Genomic DNA, 19,053 nt, shown 5'->3' with positions numbered 1-19,053 from the left:
AACTACAGCCTGTGGGCCAAGTCCAGCCTGCTGCCTGTCTTTGTACAGGCGAGGGGCTAAGAATGGTTTGTAAAAAGTGGGAGGAAAATCAAAATATTTTGTGACATGTGAAATTAATTCCAGTGCTCATAAAGGGTTTTGTTGGAACACGGCCATGGCTGTTCTGGTGCTTAAAATGGCAGAGTCCAGTGGCTGCAACAGAGACCCAGTGGCCTGCAGAGTATAAAATATGCACTGTTTGGTGTTCTTTAGAAAAAGCTTGCTGACCCCTGGTTTAGATGACTGAATGTCGGACACCTGTTTAAGTATCACAGAGGCCAGACAGCGCCAACACTGGGGCAGCTACTGACAGCTACTGGGGCCTCCGAGCACTGGATGCTGGGAGGGTGATGGCCTGGGAGGAAGACAGTCCCTGCTGGTTCTGAGCGGGCTTTGAAAGAAGGTGGGAGGCGATCTGTGGGACTGCGGGGAATTTACAAGCCCATTTACAATGAAAGCCTAACTTTGATGGAAAGGTATGCTTTTGGCACTTAAAACTGTAACTAAAGGCATCTTGAACCCTGGTTTCACCCTAAATGCACGGCCAGCGTCCCGGCCCTCTGTGAAGCTGGTGTCTGCACACAGGGACTATCTGCAGTAGGTGTTTTCTCACGACTTCACTTTAGCTGTAGCTTGTCAGCCGGCCCCGGGATTCAGCACCTCCTATTTCTGCTGTGGAAGCTTGGAAACCCCCATCCCCAACAGAGTGCCTGCTCTCCTGCCTGGGGATCAGGGGTCAAGGGCAGGGCCTGTGCCACAGGGTGGACAAAGGAACCCACAGGGCTGGGCTAGTGCTTGGCTGAGAGCTGGGAGGGCAAGGAATGATCAGGGAGCTGGAGAATGACTCCTTTTCCGCAGCAGATAGGAGTGTGAATTAGGGGAGAATGAGAGGATACTGTAAACCATCCTGTTGGCATCTCCTGCTAGACAAGACTGTTCCTTCAAAAGGAACAGTCATTTCCCGCTTTGTTGCCTACTACTCTTCAGTTACTTGTACATAACGTCCTTAAAATTCTTTTTTGGCAGGAGGGCAGAGTATGGTTAAGGGAGGGAACGTAGCACCTGGTTCCTTTTTCTGGTATCTTCTGGTTTATCAGAAAGAAAAAAAATCACGTTTGATCACATCTTCATTCTCATAGCTTCTAAACTGTCCTGAGCTTTGCAGTCTCCATTCTGCAAGAGAATAGTTTTATTGGGATGACAGGTAAGAGTGGCAGAACCCTTGATTTTTCTTGTACAGTTGCTTTTATGTGCCAGCCTCGTTCTCTGGGATTGTGATGCTGGGCTTGAATGCCTGAAATAAGCTTCACCAACAAGCAGAATCCATCCAATTCCTCACAAAGGTAGCTAACCATCTCCTATGGTTCCCTAGACATCTTTAGAAATCTGAATTTACAAAAAGTCATGCCATTCACTTTTTCTGTTTTTGTGTCAAAGACCAGGCCATTATGCCAGTAAGTACAGTAAGACTCAACTGATAGGAGTTATTAAAAACTAACCTATGGTCAGGAGAAGATGCTCAATGGTCTTACTATGGGATTCTGTTTCCCAAGTTCCACAGTAAGCCTGCTGTCATCCTAAGCAGGGTATGAGTGAGGTGCAGAAGTAGCCTGTGGCAGGCAGGTTTATTTCTTTTGATCCTGTAAGTGAACGAGCTACTAAAAATACAACAGGTTTGGAGGCAGATTGGCAGGAACGAGTTATCCATAAAACGGGAGCAAAATGTACATAAAACCAAAAGCTCGAGTCTATGGGAAATCCACGATCATTATACTTTGCTCAGCTCCTACCAACAGGTCTGGGTTGCACGTGGCAGCTCCTCTGTATATGGCTTCAGCTGCCGCTATCAACTGGCAATTAACTCAAATGGCTTTCTTTAGCATGACAGCTGCTTCCCTGTATGGCTTATTTAAATCTAAGAATATACTCTGTACCTTATGTGTGGAGTATTATGGGGCAGTAGATGGAATAAAATAGGCTTATCCTGGGGAGGTAAGGTAGTAACACGAAAAATTTAACGGTATTACCATCTTTTAATGCCATCATGAAAGGCCAATACCAAGGCAACTTAATCCACTGGGAAAGGGGGGGTAGTGGCTGTGCTGAGCCTTTTGGAATAATGGAGAAGAGCAATGGGATGTGTGAGGAAGAACTGGCCCCCCACCTTGGTAAAAAGACAGGTGCCTGGCCTGCCTGGAGCTGGAGTCCCCAGTCAGGGCAGTCTAAAAGAATGGAGCCCAGGAGTCAGGTTTTGGGGGGTTGCATGCCAGTTCAAACCAATGGGGGCTGCTATGTGATGAACAGCACAGAGCTACGTAGGCAAATCACTCTACCTCAAGCCCGTTTTCTTTTTGGAAAATGAGCAGGATAGCACCTACGCCACAGGACTGTTTGAAACTAAAAGGAGAAAACGCACGTAAAAAACCTTGCATGGCACTCGGCACAAAGCAAGCCCCAGATGTTGGCTGGATCTGCCTGTGGATTGCAGTAGGGCCTCTCTTCCTCCGTTCAAGGTTGGAATTTATATATAGTATGATGGCACATACTACAGGCTTTAGAACAGCTGCTGTCAATGAGTTCCTACCATCACAGACGTTGCTGGAATTAACACATGTAAGACTTCTAATCTCACCAAATGTCTGCAAAGTAGGAATAATTATCCCTAAATTACAGTACAAAGGAGGCTCCAGTAAACTGGATAACTTACCCAGGGACACACCCACCCATTTCACAGGTGAGGCTCTAGAAGCAAATAATCAGCTCAGGGGAGTACTTTTTATATTTTACAAATAATTTTATTATGAAGAGTGGTGGAAGTAGTATGTAGATGCCCCATAAAGTATAAAAGAGTCTGCTGATGATAAAATTATTTTTAACAGCTAAAATAAATTTTAATGTGCATTAGAAAAACTACACATTCCCAAGTAAACTCAGTCTTTCAGATATTATTATTCAGGATTAAACAAGGCCGCCCCGAGGTTAATCCACTTACACAGACCACGTGTGAGTTACAGCCAGGGTATTCAGGCATGTCCGTGAATATTCCCAATTTGTAGTAACAGAACCTTCAAATACGTCCTCTCAAGCATGGACAGTAGCCTGGGTGTCACCATGCCTCTTCTGCGGGATGGATGGAAAGGTGAATATGGATTACGTGTATGGATTCTCACGCTGCATTTGTATGCACCTTGCAGGAAGATTCGGGAATTCAAGCTGCTGCCTGGAAGCAAGATCTAAGCATTGCTTCTTACCTAGCGGGGCTCTCACCAATGCCACAGACAGGGCAGAACACGACTTTTACCCCCTCCTTCTGCAGCATGATTTTAAGAGACAAAACTTATAAGGCTGTTTAAAATGGTAAATCATGTTAGAGACGTTCTTTTTCTTTCCTTGGCTCTGTGAAGAGATGAGTAGTTACCCCGCCTCACACCTGAAGCGTACTGGCTTCTGTGGGTAGCAGTCTTACTTGTCTACTATTTGTTCTGAGGAGTCTTGTCTTTCTGGATGAAGCTTTTAATCTGGTGATCACATACATGATTGGAACTGGCTGTGCAAATGAACTGATAGGAATTTTGCATACATGAGCGAAAAATGTATCCTCACGAGGCAACTTTACATCAGTATTGCACCCTGGAGCTGTGAAGTGTGCTTCCTCGTCATGCTGAGTTTGTTTAGATCTAAATCTCAGAAAATAATCAGCTATCAGTTTACCTCAACAACGCTCTTAAACTATTCTGAACATTAGGAAGAGATTCTTGAAGGACTTGAGAAAACACCTTCAATTATTTTCCCAACCCAGGTGGCAGCAATGAGCAGACAAGGAAGCCTTTCCTCCCATTACTCTGTAGACATTTACAAGTCATCCCAGAATGTGGAGATGTTTCCAATGGCTTCTTGAAAGTTATCCACACTACTGTATTGTGGATTCTCAGTATCTAATTCAAAGAAGTCAGTGGAGACTTTTTGTTGTTTCCTACTATATGTGAGTTAGAATTCTTGGTACTTACCAATGTCAAACAAAAAAGCTGTCTTCTTATTAATACAGGATCTCACCTTTGCCTTAAACTTGGCAATACAAGGCAGATATCCTTTTAGGACTCATGGATCATTAAATAGTTCTATTCTCATTAAATAACTTATTTTCAGGGATATGAAATATTTACTGTGACTAAGTTAAACCTTTTCATTATGTTTCAGCATCCTGATTATGACAAGTGATACTACTTTATTTATAGCAGTGATACAAATGCTCCTGATAACCTTGAGGGCTGAAAAGCTATCCCCTAATGCTACCACTACACTTAGGTGTTACAGGGCAATTCAGTGGGCAACACAGGGCACGAAGGCACTAGAGAGAAGTCACGAAGGCTTCTCCTACTTAAGCGTGCTTCCTAATCCAAACATGTTTTAGAGCGGCAATCCCCAGTCGTCTTCGCCACACCAATGCATGGAGGTACTGTGCTCTTCCAGGGCAGGGGTCGGCACAATTTTTCTGTAAAGGCCAGATAGTAAATATTTTCAGCTTTTCGGGGCATATGGTTTCTGTCGCAACTACTCGACTTTGCTGTTGTTGTGTGAAACAGCCATGGATGCCACCTAACCAAATGAGCAGGGCTTGTTTTTGTACATTTTGCCTACATACAAAAATAAGGCAGTGGGCTGGCTTTGGTCTGTGGGTCACAGTGGGGTCTGCTGCCCCTGCTCGAGGGAACTGGGGGACCGGGAAAGAGGATATTACTGAAGGTCATTCTCATCTACCTTCTCACCTTGAGAGTTTCTGGTCTTGAGTAAGGACACATGGGGAGGTGTGGAGAGAATCCTTAAGCATCTCTCCTAAAGAGCATTCACAGAGAATGGGCACAAAGCTCTTTCGGCAGGGAAGATTGTTCTGGGTTCCAATGAAGTTCTTAGTAATATTAAACTAAAATAACTGAATGTAGAACTCTTCCCCTCAACCACAACTTTTTTCCTTACAGAGAATTCTAGGATACAGGGATATATTGCTGAATACCTTAACTATGAGAATTTGTTGCAGAATTAAATTACTCCCACTAGGGATGGAAAGGAGCAGGGGATTGGGAATAGAAAAGGTAGGTAAAAAGTAGCCCCAGCATTCCAGCTTTGAGAAGAGAGAGAAACAACATACAAGTCAACACATGCTGGCTGTGGCTTTCCTGTAGGTTTTTTGGGATTTTTTGAGACAAGGTTTCACTTCCATCACCCAGGCTGGAATGCAATGGCACAATCTCAGCTCACTGCAGCCTCCGCCTCCTGGGCTCAAGTGATTCTCCTGCCTCAACCTCCTGAGTAGCTGGGACTACAGGCGTGTGCCACTGAGCTCAGCTACTTTTTACAATTTTTTTTTGTAGAGATGGATTTCACCACATTGCACAGGCTGATCCTGAACTCCTGACCTCATGATCCGCCCGCCTTGGCCTACCAAAGTGCTGGGATTACAGGCGTGAGCCACCGCACCCGGCATTCCTGTAGTTTTAAAAGAGCTGGGACATAAGAGGAACTGACCTCATGTATTTTGGCATGAGGACACCACAATAAAAGCTGAGACAGAGGGGTGTGTGCGTGTGATCTATAACTAACCCTCTACGTTAGAAAGGAGGCTGGGGAAACACTTATCCATCAATGTTGCCTAAATTTCCTCAAAGCTTTTTCTACCTGTAAGTATCCAAGTTACTCTCTGTGGGCCAAAGCAGAAGTCAAAAAATCAGACACTGAATAGTTTGATGAGATGAAGAGACACAGAAAACCCACCAGCCAAAAACAACCCTAACAAATGGAGAGGAATTTCTCAGTAATGCACAGAAACTCTTGAGAAAGGGATAGATAGGGGTGGGATTCTGAAAAGTTTCCAGGAAGAGATGATACATTAGCCACCGGTTCACTATTATACTCAATTAAGATGTATAAAATGTGGTTTAACATTATAGTTAGTGTGCTATTTTAAAAATCAGCTTAAAAATATTTGTAAGCTTTTTTTCGGAGGCTTACCTGCAACTCGAATGCCCATCCTTAGCTCTTGTGTTTCTCACACCTATCAAGATCTGGTCAAGGGCCCCAAAGAAACTAAGGGGAAGGGCCTGATGTGGGCTTATTTTCTGCCAATTCAGATACTTTCCTGTATCAACATATAGGTAGTAGTCTGGTATCTCATATAGCTGAATGGTAATGAGATACTAGCTTTTTACTGAGAAGTGACTTCTTAATTTTAATGATGAACTTTGTCATCTTCACATCTCCTTGAATAACAACTTTATGATTAAACAAAACTAGTTTTTCTCTAATTCTCAGTTGCTCCTGAGAGCAAGCCAAGAACATCCAGACAGAACCAGATCTGTCTATATTAATAATACGTTTACTTCCTGTATCATTATTTTAGATTCCAATAATTTTATTCTTTATTTTTTCACTCCCCTCTCCCTGTCCCAAATATTATACATTTTTAAACTGTTAAGTATGTATTGTAGTCGTCTCCACTGTACGCCCTTTGCTGTTCCAGAGCTTTAAGTGATGTCCAGGTCAACACTACTTACGCCACCGCTGCAGCTCTTTGGATAAACAGAGACAAATGTAAGGATCCGAGAGGCCACTTCCAACGACTGTTACTATCTTTTGCCTCTACAGATCATTCTCTTTTTGTTTTGTAAGTTTAGAAATAGAGTATTAAGCACAATGAGAAGTTTGTTTCACTTCAGTCTCTGTTCATTAATGTCAGGTATCAAACAATCCCTTTCAGACTGGTAAAACTTTAAGAAAAGCCCTTTTCTCTGTGGGAGAAATGACTCTTGGTTTTGGGCCTCTCCATTTATGCAGGACGATCAGAAAGGCACTCCTTTTCCTCACCCATGGCCAGGTGTCTGATACAAGAGATGGCGGCGAGGCCATCCCAGCCAGCATGCAGGAGTGCTGCCACCCTGTTCCTGCTGTCGGACCTACCCGCTACTCACTAGGCACTGATTTCATCAAACAAATCCCAATTAGCATCAAATTGTGATTTTTTTTTTTTCTTAAGAAGTCCAGTGTGTGAATTATGCTGGCCTTCAGAATTCATCGTTATCTTGTACTTTTACACATGAAGTTTTCATCTGAAAGTGGGCTTTTTGTTTTAATTGTACAAAAATACTGGTGGGTTTTTTTTTTTTTTTTTTTTTTGAGATGCAGTTTCGCTTGTTGCCCAGGCTGGAGTAGTGGCGCGATCTCGGCTCACTGCAACCTCTGCCTCCTGGGTTCTAGCAATTCTCCTGCCTCAGCCTCCCGAGTAGCTGGGACTACAGGTGCCCGCCACCACGCCCAGCTAATCTTTGTATTTTTAGTAGAGACAGGGTTTCACCACGTTGGGCAGGCTGGTCTTGAACTCATGACCTCAGGTGATCTGCCAGCCTCGGCCTCCCAAAGTGCTGGGATTACAGGCGTGAGCCACCGCGCCCGGCCCCAAAATACTGGTTTTTGATTGTACAAAAATCAGCACAAAAATTTAATTATATAAAAATGCTGATATTTTTGATACCCACTCATCTTTTTAACTGGAAGGATTTTTTTTATAATACAATAAGAAATGAACAAACACATCTTGAATTAAGATAAACGAAATTAAGGTATTTTCCTTCTGGTTAAGACTTAGTGAAAGCTGAAACTTGGAGAATGGCACTTTGTTTTTTAAGTGTTCAAAGTAGATTAACTGAGATAGCAATAAGACTTAGACACATTGGTAAGTGACAGCTGTATTCTATTCCTCCTTCTCTCTTTCGTGGTGTAAAGGTGTTTGGTTTCAATGCCAAAAAGGTGCTCTTAGGCACCAAGGAAAAGCACCTTCCATTGGAGCAGGGTAACAGTTCTTAGGTACCTGACCTTTTAGCAGGGAAGGGAAAAAAGCTACAAAGGCTGAGTGCGGTGGCTCATGCCTGTAATTCCAGCACTTTGGGAGGCTGAGGCGGGAGAATCATGAGGTCAGGAGTTCGAGACTAGCCTGGCCAATATGGTGAAAACCCTGTCTCTACTAAAAATACAAAAACAAAGTTAGCCAGGCATGGTGACACACACCTGTAGTCCCAGCTACTCAGGAGGCTGAGGCAGAAGAATCACTTGAACCTGGGAGGCAGAGGTTACAGTGAGCTGAGATCATGCCACTGCACTCTAGCCTGGGTAGAAAAAAAAAAAAAAAGACAACATGAAATGGAGGACAAGGGCAATTATGTAAATTCTAGTCAAATCTTATACAGGCCATTACAACCAAGCCTCTAATAAAACCCCAGAGCCTGCCAGGTGCAGTGGCTTATGCCTGTAATCTCAGCACTTTGGGAGGCTGAGGTGGGCGGATCACCTGAGGTCGGCAGTTCAAGACCAGCCTGACCCACATGGAGAAACCCCGTCTCTACTAAAAATACAAAATTAGCCGGGCATGGTGGTGCATGCCTGTAATCCCAGCTACTCAAGAGGCTGAGGCAGGAGAATCACTTGAACCCAGGAGGCAGAGGTTGCAGTGAGCTTAGATCGTGCCATTGCACTCCAGCCTGGGCAACAAGAGCAAAACTGTATCTCAAAAAAACAAAACCCAGAAACCCCAGGCAATAGCTCATTCACCAGTGCATGCCAGATACTGTAAAGCTGTAAAAAAAAAAAAAAAAAAAAATTCAGAGAATCCCTTGGAGGTCCACATAATGGAATGGGACCTGTTATTTAGGCTAGAAATATAGAAAGACTTACTCAGACGTCTGAAACTCCAGCTACAACACAGGACGAAGTATCCTGTGAAGAGCATCGTGATGCCACCGAATCCACTCTTCCTTATGGTGGTGTTGCACCTGATCCAGCCTGTTCAAAAGGAAACACGGCTTGTTGTTACAGCGACTGAAACTAGGGCCAGTATCCGCGAGTCATTCAAGTTTTCCCAGTTAGCCTGAGTGATGGAACTGTAATTCAGAGATTTACACGCACATATTTTAAACACATAAAGGCTAACATCAAAGAACCTTAACTTGACTAGATTCAAATTAGTTACTCTTGTTTTGGGTGCTTGGTTAAAATTTTTAGTGGGAGGAGGCTAATAAAACTGGTTAACTTGAGGTTTAGAGTCTTTATGGCTTTGGGAGGAGGCACAATCAATATGGGCAAGGGAAAGTTGGGGGTAGGTATTAAAAAATACAAGCTGTTGAATAAATGGTAGCTGTTATTAGCTTTGGTGCTTTCAATTATGTCCAACTCCAAAATGAACACAGACAAATGGAAAACTAGGAAGACAACACACATTTTAACAATTTTTTCCTCTCCTCTTTAGCCTTGCTCAACAGCCCGAAGAGAAACTTTTCCAAATGCCCAGAACCTGCAACAGAACACAACAGTCAAACTCCAGCCTCACCTTTTTGTACAGCTCCCAAGAGCCTCATTAGAGAGAAGTTGGAGGTTGTAAGTCCGGTAGGGGGTTCCAAACTCCTTATATGAGTTGAGCTTCGTTCCAACAAAGAAACTATGGTTCCAAACAGAAGTCACTGTCATTGTTTACCGAAACGTACCCCCTTCCCCAACATCCAGTGCCGAAGGATCCATGGCTAAGCCTCAGGAAGAGCACATTCTAAACAGGTGCATTAAAGATTTCTGCATTGGACTGCAGCTAAGTGTTGAAAGTCAAATCAATTACAGGTTGAAAAAATGTTTTTCAAAAGGCCAAGGGACCCCTGAAAATCAGGGCGTCTACTTGTTTTTTGGTCTGCTGAGTACCCTGGCCAGGTGATTGATGCGCATGTGCTTCATGAAGTGAGTCTCTTACATCATCTTTTTGTTTTTGACACAGTCTCACTCTCTCGCCCAGGCTGGAGTGCAGTGGCATGATCTCGGCTCACTGCAACCTCTACCTCCTGGGTTCAAGTGATTCTCCTGCCTCAGCCTCCCGAGTAGCTGGGATTACAGGCACACGCCATCACGCCAGGCTAATTTTTGTTATTTAGCAGAGATGGGGTTTCGCCACTTTGGCCAGGCTGGTCTTGAACTCCTGACCTCATGTGTTCTGCCCGCCCCAGCCTCCCAAACTGCTGGGATTATAGGCATGAACCACTGCGCCTGGCCTCTTTTACATCTTCTATCATCTGCTAAACATGTCAGCTAAAAGCGTGACTTTCTCCTTTTATGATTGTGACTTGCCCACAGTCAACATGCCTGTTCTATTACCCTATCGCTATTATTGGCCAGCAAACATTTCCTATTTATGTTCAGTACATGAATAACTTAAGCAGAACCAGAAAAGAGGGCTTATGCAGGCCGGGCGCGGTGGCTCACGCCTGTAATCCCAGCACTTTGGGAGGCTGAGGCAGGTGGATCACGACGTCAGGAGATTGAGACCATCCTGGCTAACACTGTAAAACCCCGTCTCTGCTAAAAAATAGAAAAAATTAGCCGGGCGTGGTGGCGGGCGCTTGTAGTCCCAGCTACACGGGAGACTGAGGCAGGAGAATGGCCTGAACCCAGGAGGCGGAACTTGCAGTGAGCAGAGATCGCGACACTGCACTCCAGCCTGGGCAACAGAGCAAGACTCCGCCTCAAAAACAAAAAAAAAGAGGGCTTATGCTCCTTAATCACATTTCTCCTGTACATGGTTTTCTCCATGTTTTATGACAGGTAATCTCTACTACTGATAGTTCTCTAGTCTTGGTTTGGTTCATCAAGATAAAGAAGAAATTAAACACCGACAACAGGTTTAGCAAGTGTGGTAAAAGCTGCTGTGGATGTAAAAATATCCAAATGATCATTAAAGAACAATGAAAAGAATCATGCTGGCTTCCAAGAAATTGCACAGAAGATAATTCTCTTGCAAGGTGAAGGTTAGTCTCTTAAAAAAAAACCCATTCATCTTGGAAAAAATTTGAGGAAAACGGTGCAAAGAGACAACTTCCTGAAAATTGCGACCATGTTGTCAGCAGTGTCAGGATCACGTGGCTCCCTGACCTTGCCCTGCTTTCTCCAGTCAGGTGAGCCTACTGGCCTGACCTGCAGTTAATTCAGTAACTGTTAGCTCACTGGCCCTGCCTTTTAAGTACCAAAGGAATGAGTTGGCTTCCTGAGAAGGGCAAATGACCTATCAAAGGTCTTGCCTGAGTGAGAAAAGGTATAGCCCATTCTCTTGTGCAAAGACTCCAATAAAACTCTAATTTGCAGTCATTGGAGACAGTCATTGCCTGGTGAAATTACAAAGCTTTTTAAGGAGCCAATGGCACCATCTTTTAATCCCTATAGATTGATATGGCCTTGAAGTCCTTGGCCAATGGAGGGATCAGGGCTTGACCTGATCCTAGGGTCTCTCTCCTCTAGTATCTTGTGTTCATTTGGTGGTAACATCAAAGTCTGAACATGGATCCTGGATCCAACTTCAATAGTTTTTCAGTTTATAATAGAAGTAGAGGCCCTATGATGATTACACCTTATTTACTGTCTGATACAGAAGTACCAAACTAAGTACAGCATTTATTAGTTACAGACTATGAGCAATAAAAGGGATTAAAATAGTTTCTCACCACTATTTGGAAGGAACTTGTTACTGAAGAAAAAATTCTATTTTCCCTCCTATATCCTGTCTCATAACCTTGGTAATTTAATGTTTTAAGTTACTGTATCTTATTATTGTATTCTTAGGAGCTAACAGTGAAATGTATCAATAACATATCAAACAAGGTATTGACTTCTATCTGTGGTCTTTAAACTCTACTTGAGGCTTACTGTTTGGGAGAGTTAGTAGAGTCAGATGAACCTGGGTTTGAATCCTGATTCTGTCACTTACTGCATGAACATGGGCAAGTCACTTAATGTCTGAAGCTCAGGCCAGGCCTGGTGGCTCACACCTGTAATCCCAGCACTTTGGGAGGCCAAGGCGGGCGGATCACCTGAGGTCAGGAGTTCAAGACCAGCCTGGCCAACATGGTAAAACCCCGTCTCTACTTAAAAAAAAAAAAAAAAAAAAAAAATTAGCTGGGCGTGGTGGCAGGTGCCTGTAATCCCAGCTACTCTGGAGCCTGAAGCAGGAGAATCGCTTGAACCTGGGAGGTGGAGGTTGCAGTGAGCCGTGATTGTGCCATTGCACTCCAGCCTGGGAGACAGAGCAAGACTCCATCTCAAAAAAAAAAAAAAAAAAAAAAAGATGTCTGAAGCTCAGATTCCTCAAGAGGAATAAGAGGGTGGGACAGTGGTGTCACTCAGAGCTGTTATGAGGATTAAATGACATAATGTATCTAGCATAACGATAGTCATAGTCATCACAGATAAACGTCAGGTCCCCCACTTTTTCCTCTAAAATGAAAAGTGTGTATCAAGGACATTCCTAAGCACTATAAAATGTAGTACAGAAAATACACAAGTCCTTCAATTTGGTAGAGAGATTTATCACGGGGGGAGTGTGTGCATCTGCAATTGAAAAACACACAGAAGGCTGGACACGGTGGTTCACGCCTGTAATCCCAGCACTTTGGGAGGTTGAGGTGGGCAGATCACCTGAGGTCACAAGTTCGAGACCAGCCTGACCAACACGGAGAAACCCCATCTCTACTAAAAATACAAAATTAGCCGGGCATGGTGGCGCATACCTGTAGTCCCAGCTACTTGGGAGGCTGAGGCAGGAGAATCGCTTGAACCCAGGAGGCAGAGGTGAGCCAAGATCACACCACTGCACTCCAGCCTGGGCAATGAGCAAAACTCTGTCTCAAAAAACAAACAAACAAAAAAACAAAACACACACACACACAGAAAAGTATGGCACTATAACAAACATGGTTTTAGTTATGGTGTATTTTCTACAACATGGTTTAGTGGAAAGGATTAAACTAGGCCTCAGGAAACTAGGTTCTCCTTGCAGCTCTACTATTTATTGGCAACACAAACTTGGACAAATCACTTATGCTCTCTGTGCCTGTTTCATCATCTACAAAATAGGGATAAATTCACTCTGACCACCTCTCTGTCCACCTTTTGTGCCCAAAATAAATACAGATGGAGGCACTCTGAAAACCACAAAGCAACACAAATGTTAATATAATTAAATGTGTTTATTATGGAGAAGGGGCTTGACTTTGTGACTACAACTTTGTGCAAAAAGGTCTAGACGTTAGGCCTGTTTATAGAAGGTAGTTAAAGAAAATGTAGCTTTGGGCTAGCTAGCAATGTTCTGCTTTTAGTACACATCCATTTTGAGACCAGGCAAATAGAGGTTTAGTGAATATGAGATCACTTGCAAACTCTACCAGAGAAGAAAATGATTTCCCTTTAGGAAGAGATAATACCAGTTTTTCTCTTGCAAACCTATTCTGAGTTGTTACAGGTCTCCTGTCAAAATAAGCATGAAAGCACCAATGGCCACTACACAAGACAGGTATGCTACTTTACAATCACCCTGCCCCTAGAAAAGCTTAAGAAACTTTATGTATTTTAACTAGAGAGGTGGTCTCATAACTAAAGATGAGATTCAGCAGAGAAAAGCAAAGATATTTCAGATGACTGTCAGGAACTTCCTGCCTCCTTGGGCCTTGGTCTTCCCTCCTGTTAACCGATTCCAGCCATCAGCAAAAGGAGCCTCTAGGAAGCTTCTGAAGTTTGATTCATAATCAAGGTGAGTTTCAACGTTCAGTCTTTCGCCCCAAGTCCTTCTTGCCTCATCTCTCCTGTTTCCAGGCTCAATCACTGGTTTTATTCTTGGGTCCTAGTCTCTGTGGCCTACATTTTTTCTTTTGTTTTTGGCCACATCCTCTGTTTCTGGTCCTTGATCTTTACTGTTCATTTCCTGAGCCTCCACTTCCACTTATCTGCCTTGCTTGCCCTTCTTACCTGGCTAGTTTTACCTGTGTCCTACCACCTGCATCCTACTTTGCTACTCTAAATTCCTAGATGTTGCATTTGCCTGAAACCTAGAACCTATTTCTTGTCCTGTAAACTTAGAACCTATTTCTTGTACAACCTGGTCCTGACTGGATTCTGAACACAGTGCTTATTCTATCTAGTTGAATTTTAAGTCTTTATATTTTTCTCCAGTCTGTTTACCCATCCAGTTTCTACCGGACATGCCTCTTCTCAAGGCAGAAACTCAACTGCTTTCAGTATCACCAGCCTGCCCTAGTGTAACCCTCAACTCTTGGGGGAGAGAAAAAGAGAGGGATAAACCACCACTACTGACCCCTGAAGCAAGAAGTAATGTTTTCAAGTCAATTTTTTTTTTTGAGACAGGGTCTCACTCCCTTCGCCCAGGCTGCAGTGAAGTGGCACATACTCAGCTCACTGCAGCCCTGATTTTCCGGGCTCAGGTGATCCTCCCACTTTCGCCTCTCAAATAGCTGGGACTACAGGTGCGCCACCACACCCAGTTAATTTTTTGTATCCTTAGTAGAGATGGGGTTTCGCCATGTTGCCCAGGCTGGTCTTAACTCCTGAATTCAAGTGATCCACCTGCCTTGACCTCAGCCTCCCAAAGTGCTTAGATTACAGGTGTGAGCCACTACACCCAGCCTCTTTCAGGACAACTTTATATGCAGTCTACTGGCATGCCTAGGTGAAAATAAACTAAATGACTGAAAATGTTAGTATTTTGACCCTTATAAATTCAAAAGGCAGAGAGAGCATTTTGGATAGGACAGATGGCAATTGAAAATAAGCTTGTTTACCTTGCGAGAGTCTTTCCCCCTGAGGACTGATAAGTTGTGGCTTCTGGGTCATTGCATTCCAACACTGAGGCTTCCCTGGCAACACCCCTAGTCCAAGGTAACCAGGATAGAGCTCTGGAAACCACTCCAGCCCCATGCAGCTGCGAAGAGTCTTCCTGCCAGTAGCTGCAGCATGATTGGTGAAGGGGCTCTGAGGAGTGTGACGCTGGGCTGAGCATAAAGGGCTCTGGCACCCAGTGTGTGATGCTTGGAACTGACTATCAGATTTGGGCTCCAGAGATAACTGTCCCTCGGGACTCTCCATTAATGCCTTTACATCAGGGACACGATTATGATTCTGGGCTTCTGCTTTCTTTTCTTGAAGAAATGTTGTAGCTAGAGAGGCAAGACTTTGACTACTTGACTGCGATACAGAATGAAACTCGTAAGTCGTCTCCCTCGGAATGAGCAAACTTAAATGTGGTCTTTCCCCTTGAGACTCCTTTCCTGTGACTGAATCCCTGGTGTTGAAGTTCTCACAGCCATGGCTCATGACAGTCCGTTGCTGCTTTTCTGTTGCGGACATACTTTTCTCTGCATTTCCTTTGCTCCCACATGTCTCTACTCCCAGGGTAAGTCCTTTCTCTGGTTTCTCCATGACTTGGATTTTACCTAATGAGCTCATTTTAAGGCTTAAAATGAGTGATTCTGTGTTCTTTTCTGGAGTCTCAGTAACTGTAACATCAGTAGGGACTCCTGAGAGGTGATCCCTGCCTTTGGAATCTCTTTCATTGCTTAATAATGTTCTTACCCTTTTAACCCCATCACTGACATTCTTTGGAGAAATATGACAATCACCAGTAGGCACGTCTAGTAATTTTACTAGAAGTTCCTGTCTTTGGGGATCAATTTTGTCCAATTTCAGATCACCAGAGGTAGTTTGTACATCATTAGGTAGAGTTGAGGAATATTTTCTATCTTGATTTGACAAAGAAGGTTCTATTGAGCCAACCAGTAAAGATGCTCCAGCTTCTGAAGGATTACATCGACTTTCTCCTGATTTAGGCAAATCTTTGGCAAGTTCTCTTTTAGGAGAGGTTTTCTCTGATGCGTAAAACTGAGCCTTGGTTTCTGCTTGGAAAGTAGTCTTTGGTTTAGTATTTTTTAACATTTTGAAGGATGGTTGGATTGGATTCTTGATGTCTTTATCTGCCTTTGTAGTAGTTGCTCTTTCCAAACCAACAGCTGGTAGTGGAAAGGTCTTCACTGTCTGTTCTGGTTTGTCCATCACCAACTTAGAATTTCTTTCTTCATTCTCTGTCTCTAACTCTTTCCCTTTAGCTTTAATTAAATCTTTGATTGGCCCTTTCATCTTTTTAGCACGTGGGAGTGTAGCTGGCTTGGACTGATAAACTTTTTGATCAGTAGGTATGGTTGGTCCTATCATCTTACAGTATGGCAAGTGGGATTTTAATCGTTTAAATGGCTTCTTACAGTAAGGACACACTTCCATTCTGGGTGGATTATCACTCATCCTATTCCTGAAAAAGGTAAATGTGAGATTATGAGAAGCACATAGTTTGTAAATACCAATATTTTACTTACGTGTTGTATCTTTTAAATTCATTTGGAACAAGCTAGATGTTTGCTACTTATGGTTACAGCAAGTCAACTAGTCATTACATGAGTATAAAAAATTGTTTAAAAACCCTTAAACACGTTATTCAAGGACAGAATGGTAAAGAATAAAAAACTTAGGCCAGGAACCAAAGGTTATTTATTTATTTATTTTGGAAACAGAGTCTCACTCTGTCACCCAGGCTGGAGTGCAGTGGCACAATATCTGCTCACTGCAAACTCCGCCTCCCAGGTTCAAGCAATTCTCTTGTCTCAGCCTCCCAAGTAGTTGGGACTACAGGGGCATGCCACCACGCCTGACTAATTTTTTGTATTTTAGTAAAGACGGGGTTTCACCGTGTCCATGTTGCCCAGACTGGTCTCGAACTCCTGAGCTCTGGCAATCCACCCACCTCAGCCTCCTAAAGTGCTGGGATTACAGGCGTGAGCTACCACGCCCACGCCCAGCCAAAGGTTACTGATTACAGCAGAGATTTCCAAAGTGATAAATGGAATATCCACTAGGGTGTAAGAAGAAAATATTAGAATTACCACAATCTAAGAATGAGAAACGAAGCTCTACTAACATTTAGTCAGTAATATGCATATATATACACACACACACACGGATATATATAAAATGTATGCATAATGCACAAATATATACATGGCCGAGGACACAGTCCTGTTTTTCACTTATACTTTTTTTTTTTTTTTTTTTTTGAGACAGAGTCTCACTCTGTCACCAGGCCGGAGTGCAGTGTCGGCTCACTGCAACCTCCATTTCCCAGGTTTAAGCGATTGTCCTGCCTCAGCCTCCCAAGTAGCTGGGACTACAGGCATGCGCCACCACGCCAGGCTAATTTTTGTATTTTTAGTAGAGACAGGGTTTCACCATGTTGGCCAGGATGGTCTCAATCTCCTGACTTCGTGATCCGCCCGCCTCGGCCTCCCAGTGTGCTGGGATTACAGGCGTGAGACACCACGCCTGGCCTACTTATAGTTTCTAGTACAACAGATTACTGGCAAATTAGTTTGACATCTTTGTTAAACATATACGATGTAAAAAATTAAAAAAAAAACATACCATGTATATTTGTACCTGTTATTCTTTAAAGTCCAGAAAAGAAAATGTTTAATTCCAATGTTTAGTTGAAAGTTATTTCCTTTCTACATCTCTTATTCTTTCTATAAAGTTCCAGAGGGCAGGAAACATATCTATCCTGCACACAGCTGTATGTAAAAACCTAGCACTGAGCCTGGCATACCATATTTGTTCACTGAATTCTTTAGATATAAACGTTTAAATATTATTCAGTACTACAACTGATAATATCTTCTGACTACCAAAGAGATTAAAAAGGGTGACTGAAACCACTTACAAAATAGACACAATCTTCACCAATCCATTCAATAAAGCAACCAACCCACCTTATCCTGTACGAAGTCATTCAAAACAAAACTGTTTTCTGCCAACAGATTACAGTAATCATTCTTACTTTGTTGTTGTTTGGTCTTTTTTTTTTTGAGATGGAGTCTCGCTCTGTCACTCAGGCTGGAGTGCAGTGGCGCGATCTTGGCTCACAGCAACCTCAGCCTCCCAGGTTCAAACGGTTCTCCTGCCTCAGCCTCCCGAGTGGCTGGGATTACTGGGATTAAGGGCGTGCGCCACCACGCCCAGCTAATTTTAGTATTTTTAGTAGAGACGGGGTTTCACCATGTTGGCCAGGCTGGTTTTGAACTCCTGACCTCAGGTGATCCACCCGCCTCGGCCTCCCAAAGTGCTGGGATTACAGGCGTGAGCCACCGCGCCCGGCCTGCTGGGATTACAGGCGTGAGCCATCATTCTTACTTTGTTTGGAGGTACACACTAACGGGATGAAAGCCACAGACTGTTTGTTTACAATAATACACACAAATGAAGCCAGTCCATGGACCTTCGGCTAACAACGTTAGAAAGGGCTTGACACCTGCTAGACGTTTCTGCCTCCACTCCACCTCACACTCAACCCTACTTGAAAGATCCCGGTACATTCCCACGATAACGTCTATACGTGGGTGTCTGTTTTCTTACCCGAGCTCCTCCAGGAGGATGCTAGTTTTGCGGGTGCTTCTCCCGGATCCCCATGCTTCCCCGATCACCGTTCCCGAGTGTGGCAGAATGAAACGTGAATGTCAGCCTGTGTAAGACACGATCAGACAGGTGACTTGGCAGCATGCACAGTGAGTAAATGCGGCACGATACTGAACCAAATAGAAACACAGGTTCCGGAAAGCAGAGTTAAGACCTCCCCAGCCTCCGGGCTCAAGGAGGACCTCAATAGTTCCACTAATCCTCACCCTCACCTCCGGCGCTCTCCAGCCGCCTTTCCCTCCTCCCGCTGCGTTACCAGCCTGCCCACCTCCCCGCACCCTTCCTTTCCCTGAAAGCTGTTCTGATTCTGCCAGCTGTTCTGATTCTGCGGAGTGGATGGGGTCGGCCCGGCAGCTCCTGGGTCAGGGACAGGCGTTCCCGCAGCCCCACCGAGGATTTCCTCCTGCGGTTCCAGGAAGACCCTCCGCCGGCCCCGGCACCCGATTCCCTCCCCTCTCCGCTCAGGAGAGTCTTCCCCAGACTTAGAACGTGGGCCGCGGAAAACAAACCCGCCCTTGCAAGCTCCCCACAGACCACCGTCCTCACCTCGGAAGACCTGAAAGCCCAGGCGACCCCGGCGACAAGCCCCCCAGGGAAGCCCCCCAGGCGCCTGCCCAACCCCCGGCCAAGGAACCGCGTCAG

General features: G+C 44.2%; 2 protein-coding genes across 13 annotated transcripts in view; one reads left to right on the top strand and one right to left on the bottom strand.

Annotated features, from left to right (window-relative positions):
• Positions 1-9,846, top strand: part of CPSF4L (cleavage and polyadenylation specific factor 4 like) — a 20,091-nt gene extending 10,245 nt beyond the window's left edge. For 2 of the 4 annotated variants that reach the window (XM_063799922.1, XM_016932860.4), the window contains one exon: positions 9,329-9,466. In XM_063799922.1, coding sequence (XP_063655992.1) covers positions 9,329-9,440 — 112 coding nt within the window. In that variant the 3' untranslated portion in view covers positions 9,441-9,466. Of the gene's footprint in view, positions 1-5,408; positions 5,557-9,328 lie in introns of those variants that run through there. The other 2 variants (XM_054670022.2, XM_054670021.2) reach the window with 2 other exon arrangements.
• Positions 2,813-19,053, bottom strand: MTNAP1 (mitochondrial nucleoid associated protein 1). Of its 9 annotated transcripts, NM_001251848.2 has the most exon segments (6): positions 2,813-4,531; positions 8,758-8,865; positions 9,410-9,517; positions 14,682-16,201; positions 18,352-18,457; positions 18,958-19,053. In NM_001251848.2, coding segments are annotated over 4 exon segments (1,830 nt in total). In that variant the 5' UTR covers positions 16,195-16,201; positions 18,352-18,457; positions 18,958-19,053; the 3' UTR covers positions 2,813-4,430.

This window comes from Pan troglodytes, chromosome 19, assembly GCF_028858775.2.
Source record: "Pan troglodytes isolate AG18354 chromosome 19, NHGRI_mPanTro3-v2.0_pri, whole genome shotgun sequence".
Classification (NCBI taxonomy): Eukaryota; Metazoa; Chordata; class Mammalia; order Primates; family Hominidae; genus Pan; species Pan troglodytes.
This window is presented reverse-complemented; position numbering and strand designations above follow the sequence as displayed.

What these genes read in the sequence shown, in the direction of transcription:
- MTNAP1 (XM_063798035.1), bottom strand. Translation starts at nt 16,194, where the DNA reads ATGAGTGATAATCCACCCAGAATGGAAGTGTGTCCTTACTGTAAGAAG. An exon ending in GGGGGAAAGACTCTCGCAAG is followed by an intron (nt 9,518 to 14,681) that starts GTAAACAAGCTT and finishes TTGGAACCATAG; the next exon opens with TTTCTTTGTTGGAACGAAGC. An exon ending in CTTGGGAGCTGTACAAAAAG is followed by an intron (nt 8,866 to 9,409) that starts GTGAGGCTGGAG and finishes CCTTTTGAACAG; the next exon opens with GCTGGATCAGGTGCAACACC.